We start from the raw sequence: 12111 nt of genomic DNA, 5'->3' as shown, positions 1-12111 counted from the left end.
TAGCTCTTGCCGTTGCAGATTCTACCTCTTGCTTTTCAGGATCGTAAAGCATCTGAGTATTTTTGGAATCCATAGCATGCATGCAAAATAGATCACGATTCAGATGATGCATAGGTCTACTTGATACTGTGGTTAACTTGTTTCTGTTAACACTTCCAGAGACACATGCACTGCTAAGTAAATAGAAGTAAATGTGCATTTGGCAGTAAAGTTACTCTTAAATCAGAACCGCTCATAAAGCAGTAACAAAATATATTATGGACATAACTATCCACAGGAGTAAATCTGCACAATTATGTGTTGTCAGTCTACAGAAGATAGATTTCTTTCACATGTACAAGGCTTTGTCTTAACAAGTCTGGAAAAGCACTAAATAGACACCATCATAAATTAGTCTGCCTGATGTCCAGGCATCAAAAGACCTGTTTGTTTTGTAGTAAAAGTTGTGAATGAAAATCACATGACAAACGTAATGACAGCACCATAAATATTTTACAGTGCATCAGAGTCGTCCTATTCATAAAAAAGGAAAAGTGGATCTTTATAATAGACAGTGCACAAGCTTGTAATATTTTACACATTTTGAAATTAAATTGTCTATTCACCAAACAGGACCGCTGGACAATTCAAACATTTTTGCTGAGGTTATAGAGTAATTTCCCTGCGCACCTTCAATAAATCCTTAAAGTGGATGTAAACCCGAATTTTTTTTTTTTTTTTATGTCATAATGTAGAGTATAGGATTTCCTATCATTTGAGCCCAGTCTTGCCACAAAGAGTTAGTCCATCTCTGAACAATCGTCTTTTATTGTTCAGTGAGATAAAACTTGACAGAGAAAAACTTTGTCAAATCCTCCCCTTTGCTGTGAGTGACAGGTGATTTACATATCTGGTGCACTAGACTAAGACACAGGCATTATTTTTTAATTCCCTTCCCTCCCCCACTCCTTTCTTCTGCTGCTCTGCCAGGTTTGGCTGTTCCACACCTCAGCATGATTTGGCATGCTGAAGTCATGTGGTTACTTTCCTGTCTTTTCACTGGATGTTAGAGATCATAGCAGAAGTTCAGTGCAAGAAATACACAGGAGAAAATGCATATTGACAAGGGGAGTGTAGAGGTGGGCGGGGAGTCTACTGACATCACGACTCCACCCACGAGCTCCAGACAACAGACCCACCCACAGAATTCTCATAACAGACAGAGGGGAGACATTTGACAGGTAAAAGATACATGTATAGTTGCCAATAGTCCAAATTTCCCGGGACATTCACGGGATTTAGACCCTTTTCCCGATTTTAGGGTTTCCCTGCAAATGTCCTGGGAAATCCCTTTTTTCACGATTTTTTTTTTTTTTGGTAGAGGTCCGCGGCCGGCGGAGATAATGTCTCCGCCAGCCGCCATTTTCCAGCCGCCCCCCTCCTCTCTGTCAGCCGCCCCCCCTCTCCAGCTGCCCCCCCTCTCCTCTCTGTCAGCCGCCCCCCTCTCCTCTCTGTCAGCCGCCCCCCCTCTCCTCTCTGTCAGCCGCCCCCCTCTTCTCTGTCAGCCTCCCCCCCTCCAGCCGCCCCCCTCTCCTCTCTGTCAGCCACCCCCCCTCTCCTCTCTGTCAGCCGCCCCCCTCTCCTCTCTGTCAGCCGCCCCCCTCTTCTCTGTCAGCCTCCCCCCCTCCAGCCGCCCCCCTCTCCTCTCTGTCAGCCACCCCCCCTCTCCTCTCTGTCAGCCGCCCCCCTCTCCTCTCTGTCAGCCGCCCCCCCTCCAGCCGCCCCCCTCTCCTTTCTGTCAGCCGCCCCCCCTCTCCTCTCTGTCAGCCACCCCCCCTCTCCTCTCTGTCAGCCGCCCCCCTCTCCTCTCTGTCAGCCGCCCCCCCTCTCCTTTCTGTCAGCCGCCCCCCCTCTCCTCTCTGTCAGCCGCCCCCCCCTCCTCTCGGTCAGTCGCCCCCTCTCCTCTCTGTCAGCCACCCCCCCTCTCCTCTCTGTCAGCCGCCCCCCCTCCAGCCGCCCCCTCTCTCCTCTCTGTCAGCCGCCCCCCTCTCCTCTCTGTGTGCCGCCCCCCCCTCCAGCCGCCCCCCTCCTCTCTGTCTAGACGGAGCTCCTGTGTTGCCGCCCACCCTCCGCCCCGCCTAGCCCCCCCACCGCGCTTCGCTCCCACCACCCCCCGCCCCACTCCGTCCCATTCTATTGTAACCACGCGGCCGGTGGAGACCTACTAGGAAACCTGTTGTAAGGGAGGGCTCTGCTGGGGAAACCTGATGTAAGGGGGGGGCTCCGCTGGGGAAACCTGATGTAAGGGGGGGGCTCCGCTGGGGAAACCTGATGTAAGGGAGGGCTCCGCTGGGGAAACCTGATGTAAGGGGGGGCACCGCTGGGGAAACCTGATGCAAGGGGGGGGACCGCTGGGGGCACCTGATGCAAGGACGGACTCTGCTGGGGGCATCTGATGCAAGAAAGGACTCTGCTGGGGGCACCTGATGCAAGGACGGACTCTGCTGGAGGCAAATAGACTGTGCACTTTGCAAGTGCATTTGCTCCAGAGATAAGTAAATGAGCAGAAGCTTTGCTGACAACCATCATCCAATCAGGTGCATGCAAAAATGCAGTTTCTTTTATTTTCCTTGCACGTGATTGGGTATTCTTTACAAAGTGAAGCCTTACCTCATTTACTAAGCTCTGGAGCAACTGTTTATTTGCCTTTAGTAAATCAACCCCCATAGGCTTTCATTGAGGTGCATTCAGGGGCTTAGGCAAAAAATGCCAAAAGGCCCAAAAACATCAGTTTAGAAACAGCAGTGTGCAAGAGGCTTAACAATACACAGTTTTATTTTTTACAGGTATGTATATAGTGCTGATAATTTATGCAGAACTATCCTGTACATTCACATCAGTCCCTACCCTCGAGGAGCTTACAATCTAAGGCCTACAGCACATGCCCACATGCTGTACACTAGGGCCAATTTGTACAGGAGCCAATTAACCAACCTGTCTTCGGAGTGTGGGATGAAAATAGAGTATCTGGAGACTATCCATGCATGTACAGGGAGAACATGATGCAAGAAAGTGTCCCAACCGGGAACCTAGTTTTCTCTGCAAAATTCACCTTATCCCTAGTGCTGTCAACACAGAGAGTCAGCTGGATCTAATAGCAGCCATCCAACTGTGGGGTTTAATAACACCCAGCACTCACAGCCCGGAAGACAGTGTACCGGCAGTCATGTCCCCCCACCCATAGTCCTCTGGACCGCTACTTCACAATTAGCAGGTTGGCTGCATAGGTTACACATTGAAGCAATGTGGCTGCACAGTATTGTTGGAGCTAAGACTTCTTTTACCTGATTCAGAAATGTTCAGCAGTAACCAAACTTCTTCTTCCTCTATGAACATTTGCAGAGAAAAAAAAATTGTAGTTTTTGTAAATGATGGGTTCATTTGTCATTTACAAGATACATATTATTGGAAGAAGTACTTAGCAGGGCTCTCCTTTAAACGTACTGTTCCAGTATTGCACAGTTTTCCTGTGGTGGCACAAACTAAACTAACACAAGTTTATTTTTATGCAAAATCATCTTATTTTTCTCTGTAATTTATGTTGTATTGGGTATCAAAAATTCCAGTTCCAATGTTCTTTTTTCTTGCTACCAAAAGTAGTTTTACATATAAGTTACATGGGGTATAAAAAATAAAAGCGGCACTGAGGCAGTGATAAGTCTGAAATATCTTGGTAAAAATTTGAGCTGTAAATTAAAACTAGTTATTTAAGTTGTACACATGGTTGAAATGCCAGAAAATGGTTCTTCAGTAAATACTTAATAGGATGTCTCCTGCCCCCTAGTGGTGATAACACTGCATGGCAGAAAGGTCACAGTTACTACCTATTTTCATTTTTTTACATTTACATTGACAGCACAGTGTTTATTAAATGTTAGCATGAATTGTAGAAATCGTATGATGTCATTTTCACTTACATTCTGAAGAATGTTGTCACATGTACAGATTTTGCCTTGTTTTTTAGTAGCACAATATGGAGTTTTTTTTATAGGATATAGTAATTTGAGCAGCACACACTGGCCAGATGTTCTAGTACATGCCATAAATGTAGGATCACATGTCTGCTGCTTACAATTTATAGGCAGGCATTCTTAAGCACTCACTGCTTCTCTTTCTAAGATCAAGCAAATGTGTGCTAGTCAGCTTCAGGCGCTGTGCCTCTGCATTGTAAATCATCAGCCTCAAGTCTAAGAGGAGTTATTACATTTTTCAGATTCTAGCACACCTGCACTTGGTATCTTTACTCTCCTTTTCTTTATGCAGAACAATTAAGAATGTTATTTAATGATATATAAGCATGTTTGCTACAGTGGCTTTTTTGTTCACAACGTAGTCATGCAGTACCGGAGTTCACAGCTCAGTTTCCAGCATGAATATCTTTCCTATATTTTCTTTCTTCCTATAACCAAACTTAACCAGCTCCTGATCAAACTGACCATAAAATGTGTGCAGGAACCTTAGATTGTAAGGGGCAGGGATGGACGTGAATGGTTCTGTGTATTCTGCAATGGTAAATAAAGGTATACATTGTGAGCAATTGCACATATCACATTGTACACACAATGCACATGTTCCTGCATGCTTGTATGCACAATAAATTTGTATCTGCCTTTCTTTCTACTATTATTTTCTTTTTTTTTTTTCTTATCTTTTCTTTTTTTTTCTTTATTTATACATCAATGTATATATTCTTTGAATGCAGCAGTATAATTACTGAAATTTGACTTGGTATTAGCCTCCTGCTGTCTACTGTACAGTCTGTACAGCAGGGCTCAGAGTGAGGGAGGGAGAGGCAGCAAAATAAGTTAAATAGGTATGTGGCAATGCAAGAAGCATGCTGGTAGATAAAGAGAGCAGAGTGGCAGAGAGATTATTTATTTACAAAGGGAAATCCACTTTGCATTACAAGTGCAAACTACAAGTGCAAAGTGCACTTGAAATTGCACTGAAAGTGCACTTGGAAGTGCAGTCGCTGTAAATCTGAGGGGAAGATCTTAAATAAGGGGAAGCTCTGCTGATTTTATTATCCAATCATGTGCAAGCTAAAATGCTGTTTTTTATTTTCCTTGCATGTCCCCCTCGGATCTACAGCGACTGCACTTCCAAGTGCACTTTGCACCTGTAGTTTGCACTTGTAGTGCAAAGTGGATTTGCCATTAGTAAATAACCCCCATTGTCCTGTTACAGGGTAGGGGTGGGGAGGTGACTTGTAAGTGAAGGGTAAGCTGCAGCAGGGAATTATCAGGTCCCCTGCCCTGCTATTTGTATCATTGTGATTTAATTACTTTAAATTAAAGTAAAAATAGTTTTAGATCTTAATTCTACCTTAAGCTGCTTATTGAAGTTGTTTTGTTGTTGTACTCCCTGTAATATTTTTATATATATATATATATATATATGTACTTTAGTGCAGGTGTTCCCAACCCCTGGGCCATGGACCAGTGCCGGTCTGTGCCCTGCTGCTGACCGGGCCGCACAGCAGGAGATGAGTGGTGACTGCGGTCCGCACAGGGCTATCACAAAAAACTCTTTCTTTAAATGTCCATTACACAGGATTGGGTAATTAAAATGAACATAGCTTCACCTTATTTACTAAGTTCAATGATCATTTACTTTACTAAGTGAACAGTCTTTACCGCTTTACAACAAGATACAAAAAGCACAGGGGAATTTCTTCTTGCCACCTAAAAACAGCAACACATCGTACTCAATAAAAAAAAAAATGATGACAAGTATCACTAAAATTTTAATGAATAATAATGAAATAATGTACACCAATGCAGTTACGTAATTCAAAAGGTATATTCCATAGCATGCTATAGACGTCTCTGATGACTTGTCTCTCTAAATTCTCAATTTGTCATATATCATAGGTGATTCACAGTTCAACTTTTTCATACTGTATCCACATATGGAGCGTTCAGAACTGAACACTTTTCACACTTCTCTGTAAAGCTTCATCAGGAATGCAGAGGCATAGACGTGAAAAGCTTATGTGCCATGGGAATCAAATCACTGATCAGTTTCGTGGTATGAATCAAGTCAAAATGGAAGACATTGCTACTGTCAATAAGATCTTAGCAGCATGTCCTGTTTAAGTGTCCTCCCATACCACTTGCTATTGGAAAAATGCAATGGTGCTCTGTGAATGGCACCTGTACAGAGAGATTGACCCCCTGTGGTTATTATGCAGCAGGCCAACTGCTCGGCATGGGATTCAAAGACAGAGAGGATCACTTTAGTAGCGGAGGCAATTACATTGACTCTCTGTTTGAACCGGGACAGAGAAAGTTTAGAATACTATACTGTGAAATGTATACTTACATTGGTCAAAGCTGGACCAAATTAACTATGCAACAAAAAAACATAACTGCTATTAAGCTTTAAACCCTTTGCTGCTAGAGCCATCTTTGCATTTTTTTTTGCACTTTCTGCACATGTGTTAAAATATAAATTTTAGGCCTAAAGATTTGGTAAAATTCCTTAATAAATATATTTTCTGAAAGCAGAGAAACTGGAGAAAAAAATGATGGCAATCACATGATATTAGTGCAACTGCTTATCAAACGTATAGTATTTCAGTGCAGAATACACTAAAGTTACCTTTAGTGCACATAAACACAATATATTTCCCAATTGTCTGTTTAGTTATAAAAGATGAGATTGCATCAAGTAAATAGATACCCAACATGTCAAACTTTAACCGCTTGCCGACCAACGCACGCCGATGTACGCCGGCAGAATGGCACTGGCAGGCAAAAGGGCTTATAGGTACGTCCCCTTTAAGAAGTGGTGTTGCGAGCGCCTGCCGCGATTTCCGTGACCGCGGATCCCGCGGACTTGATGTCTGCCGGGTGCCCGCAATCGTGTCACAGAGAGGAAGAACGGGGAGATGCTTATGTAAACAAAGCATTTCCTATTCTGCCTAGTGACAGGACAGTGATCTACTGCTCCCTGTGATCGAGAGCAGTGATCACTGTCCTGTGTGTTCAAGCTCAGCCCCCTCACAGTTAGAATCACTCCCTTGGAACACTTAACCCCTGCACTGCCCCCTAGTGGTTAACCCCTTCACTGCCAGTGTCATTTACACAGTAATCAATGCATTTTTAATCGCACTGATCGCTGTATAAATGACAATGGTCCCAAAAATGTGTCCGCCATAATGTCGCAGTCCCAATAAAAATTGCAGATTGCCACCATTACTAATAAAAAAAATTAAAAATAAAAATGCCATAAAACTATCCCCTATTTTGTAGACGCTATAAATTTTGCACAAACCAATCAATATACGCTTATTGCGATTTTTTTTTTCACCAAAAAATATGTAAAAGAATACATATCGGCCTAAACTGAGGAAAAAAATAGTTTTTTTATATATTTTTGGGGGATATTTATTATAGCAAAAAGTAAAAAATACTGCATTTTTTTCAAAATTGTCTCTCTTTTTTTGTTTATAGCACAAAAAATAAGAACCGCAGAGGCGGTCAAATACCACCAAAAGAAAGTTCTATTTGTGGGAAAAAAAGGACGTCAATTTTGTTTGGGTACAAAGTTGCACAACCGTGCAATTGTCAATTAAAGCGTTGCAGCACCGCATCGCAAAAAGTGCTCTGGTCAGAAAGGGGGTAAACTCTTCCGGGGCTGAAGTGGTTAAAACTGCATGCTCCAGTGAAACGGTGACAAGCTTCAGTCCCCAAAATTATCCATAGATAATGCTTTAAAATCCTTTACAGGGAATCATTTTAGAGTTCACTGTGAATGATGGCCCTGGAAACAATGCTTGTGTTGTGTATCACAATCATTGGTTTCATACATAGCTGTACCTGACACATGTGTTTATATATATGTATGTATGTGGGGGCGGAGGGGCTTTAAAATATTTTTGGGGAGAATTTCACATTTTTTTATTTGTTAGTTTAAGTTTTTTTTTTAAACTTAAGTTTATTATTATCACTTAGGGGGGCTATAGACCCGTATGTGATATCATATTCCTGGTGAAGGTGCTCTTTAAGGAGACATCAGGGTTCCATGTCACTAATAGACCCCAATGAAGCTAGTCAAGAAGGTTCAATGCTTGATCAGCTTCATCCCTAGCTACAGCAGCTGGGGAATGAGAGCTCTGAACCAGGAAGTGTTGTAATACACGTCACATCTGAGTTCATTCACCGGAGGGAGGATCAACCTGCAGCCTGTAGATGAACACAGCCACCTTCAGGCAGCAGTGTTCACCTGCAAGGCCATGCATTTAATAGTTTAACTGCCAAATACAGTTGCACTATTAAAAATAAAAATGAGCAATAAATAAGCGCAGGTGTCATCCTATTATAAAAACAGAGCAGGGTTTATTTAAAACAGTGTAATAAATAAAAAACCTATATGTCTTTAAAAATCTTTATACATATGACTTAGGTATGCCGATTACTGTAATCATTAAGATATTGTTTTTAGCTGAAACTGCTGAACTTAGCCTGGGCATCTAGGTATGACCTCCAATGTTAAACATAGTTAAAGCGTAGTTCCACCTAAAAGTAGGGACCCGGCCGTGAAGCCGAAAGGCTACACTACCGGGTTCCCTTACCAGCAATGCCGGCGGCAGCACCCGACCAGCCAATGTAAATATTGGCTACGGTGCTGACATCACTGGACTCCAGGACAGGTAAGTGTCCTAATGGTAAAAATCAGCAGCTACAGTATCTTATATGTATATTTTTAACAGGACAGGCGGAACTCAGCTTTAATATTTTTGTGAATATGCTAAATACATTTTTTTTTAATAACACTGTTTAATACATTTTTGTATATTTTGAGGATATAAACAGGCAGTATAGTGAATAGTTATTCTTTTTTAGCGCAAAGTTGAATATCTATGCAACTAACAATATGTAAACGTTCACTTTGGTGTTTGCTTTTCTATAATTCTTGTTAAAATAGACAACATTAGGAATACAAGTTTTAGATCTCAGTTTCAGGTGTGGGAAATTTTTACATAAATTTGGGCCGATTTACTAAATGATTAATTTCCCCTCTCACCTATATTCTCATCAAAAATACCCAATCAGGCCCAGGAGAATTTTAAAAACCAGACAACTTGCCAAGATTCTGTTTATGTGAGAGATGAGCCACTAACACAAGTAAACTGCTGTCTGTCTTCTAATTAGATTGCATTTCTGTTTTGCTGGTAATCAGTAAACACTGTGATATATTATGGGTCCTTGTCTGAAAATAAAAGGCGTCCATGTACTATATGCAACTTACAAGTAATGCACCCACTGTTACAATTGTGTACTTTTATTTTTATGGAACATAGAGTGACTGTTTGCAAGAGAATGTTGAGCAAAATAAATGTATTTATGTACCCAAAAAAGATGTTTTTTTCCTGTTCTGAGTCACATTGGAAGTTTACACAGTACTATATTTTAGAACAATAATTTATGTATAGATAGATAGGTAGGTACTTGGATATGAGCACAATCATTTACAAATAAGGTGGGTCAGTAAATTGCAAAATGTCCCTATTTTAATTAATAAATGCACCTAAATGTGTCCACTATGCAGAGAATCGCACAATTCCTGAATCACGTTTATCTGGTTTCTGGGATTGCATGATTGTCCACAGATCAGATAGACCGAGATGGTGACTTTATGAAGATACATAGTTTGCTAGATAGACAATCAGACTAATAGACAAATAGATAGACATCTTATGTGTTAACATTGTTTTAAAAACTCTGAAATGCTACTATACATGGGTATATATTTGATCTTGGTCACTGTTCTTTATTTTTAAAGCCATTTGACATTATTGTGATAGTGCTATTTATCTTCAAATTTATTCCTCTTTTCTTTGCTTTTTAGATTGTAAGTTCTTTGGTAAACTTAGTTTGATTTATTAGGTTTTGTACCATTTCATTTTGCCTACCCAGAGTTTTTCTTTAATCATTATAATTTCTGCCATAATTTTTGGAACTAATAGCAATATAGCATACATGAAAAAATAAAGGGAAGAGAATGTTCAAGAAAGGTGTGTGAATAAATAGCAATATGCAATGTTCACCATCAAATAATAAATATGCAGATGTTCTGCTTTCTGTGCCATCATCTGTTTGCTCATGGGTAGTCACTTCTGGAATGTATCTAACAATAGCAGAGAAGAAAGGTGATTCTGAACATGTTTGGTATGGCTATGATTAGCAGGCCAAACATGGAGCACAAACATTTAAAAGTAGCTTTGCATTAAATGATATTACATTTGTGCTAGGCAAAAGGTTAATCCAGCTTATTGTTTTGAATTAGGAGTACAATAGATATGGCTGGTGGGTAGGAGAAATGAAGGGAACCATTGGCCTGGTGCCTAAAGCGTACATAATGGAGATGTATGATATTTGAGAGGCCTGGGTAAGTACATTTTAATCCAATCTACCATAATGGCTCATGTGTTCTCCTGCTCTCTGTTTTATAAGCATTTCCTTCCTAAAACCTCTGCTGCTGTTATATTAACTTAAGGACTGTTGCAAAAAATAGCTTTTAAGCCTTAATTAATACTGCTCCATTAGTTGTCTGCATGCAATAGAATCCCACATTGCAATGTCAGAGCAGTGAGCTTATCTCTTCTTCAGCTTGCTACTGTATATTGCCTTCAATCAAACATTACAATTAATTTCTGTCTTGGATACCGCAATCTTTATGATAAACCAATTGCATCAGCTTTTCTCCGCTCATGTCTGTTTTATCACTTTTTTTTTTTCCTTGCCAGGAACCGTTTTTTTATTAGGACCATTGAAAGGATATCTGGAGCTTGAAATATTTCATTTACTTTATGTGGAATAGAGGTGTTTTTATTTGTTACGTGAAATTTTGAAAATGTTTTTTTTACAACACGTTGTTCTGTAATAGTATGTGTCTTTAAGTTGGTTAGGTTTATTGTGGTTCACAATGTACATCTCTTTTATTACTACTACATATTATTTTGTGAAAATAAAGCAAAGCAAAAATTCTATTGAATAGTATTCCCTTCATTGACCAAGCTGGTAAACATTCTTAAAAATGAATAATGAGAATTGTGATTAACAAAAGTTCAAACTTTGTAAAGATGCTAAATCCTGATATTTTTTAAGCACATGTCAATTACCTTTCATTAATGTCAATTTTAACATTCCTAGATAGTGCAAATGTATCAAAGATGCACAAAGCACAAACTACAGATGTTTGACTAAAAGTTTTGAAAATTCCATATGTCTGACACTTTTAAATAAAATACGCATTTACATGGAAATCCAACTGGTTGGGGCTGATTTACTAAAGGTGTAGTGAAAGTTCACTTAGATTAGCAAATACAGTGAAGCTTTATTTACTTTCTGCGGAAGGAAAATTATTGAAAAAAAAAAAGAGATTTTTATCTGCACACGATTGGATTATTGGGATGAAAGCAGCTTCATCTTGTTCACTAAGTGAACATTTACTTTGCAAAGTGGAAATTCTCAGAACTTTAAGTACATAAACTTTTCTTAGTTTTAGCTGGTTAATGGTTACAATAACCTAAACCTACTGAACAGTGTGCATTTTTATTACATCGTTACTAATGCCATTATAGCAGCTTTTATTTTTATATTATTATATTTATTTTTGCTAAAATGATTACTTATATGGTTTATTTAATCAGTTCAAGAATATGAGAGAGAAAATTAATTCACTCTTTTTGCTTTTGAACTGTTTGATAAATACATCCTAAAATATAATGAAGTCCCTCTTTAGGTGGCGTTTGGGTTTGTTTATTTTACTAAAATGTGTAATTTCTATTATGTTATTTCTTTAAATATTTCTGCAAATTAGAGTTTTGTTACACTGCTACTGTATATGTTAGAACAGTAAGGTTAAATTGCTACATTTAGATATATAGGTTGTGACTTTAGGCTTATGCACGCAGTAACCAGCAGATGGCAGATGCTTGATAGAAATGTGAGCTATTTTTTTTTTTACATCCCATCCCCCTCCAAAAATTAGTTTTATAGGTGCCCATAAGCAAATTTACTTCCCTACCGAAAAAAAAATCTGTTTCTCATTTACTTCTGATGC

The 12111-nt window shown here is 39.8% G+C and overlaps 1 protein-coding gene across 1 annotated transcript in view; it reads left to right on the top strand.

Annotated features, from left to right (window-relative positions):
* Positions 1-11311, top strand: part of SKAP2 (src kinase associated phosphoprotein 2) — a 433070-nt gene extending 421759 nt beyond the window's left edge. Inside the window, exons 12-13 of the mRNA XM_073630146.1 lie at positions 10333-10434; positions 10793-11311. Coding sequence (XP_073486247.1) covers positions 10333-10425 — 93 coding nt within the window. The 3' untranslated portion in view covers positions 10426-10434; positions 10793-11311. The remainder of the gene's footprint in view (positions 1-10332; positions 10435-10792) is intronic.
* The last annotated feature ends 800 nt before the right edge of the window (positions 11312-12111 follow it).

The sequence above is a fragment of the Aquarana catesbeiana genome, linkage group LG05 (genome assembly GCF_042186555.1).
Source record: "Aquarana catesbeiana isolate 2022-GZ linkage group LG05, ASM4218655v1, whole genome shotgun sequence".
NCBI classification, from domain to species: domain Eukaryota; kingdom Metazoa; phylum Chordata; class Amphibia; order Anura; family Ranidae; genus Aquarana; species Aquarana catesbeiana.
Note: the sequence above shows the minus strand (reverse complement) of the source record. Positions and strands in the feature narration are given on the sequence as shown.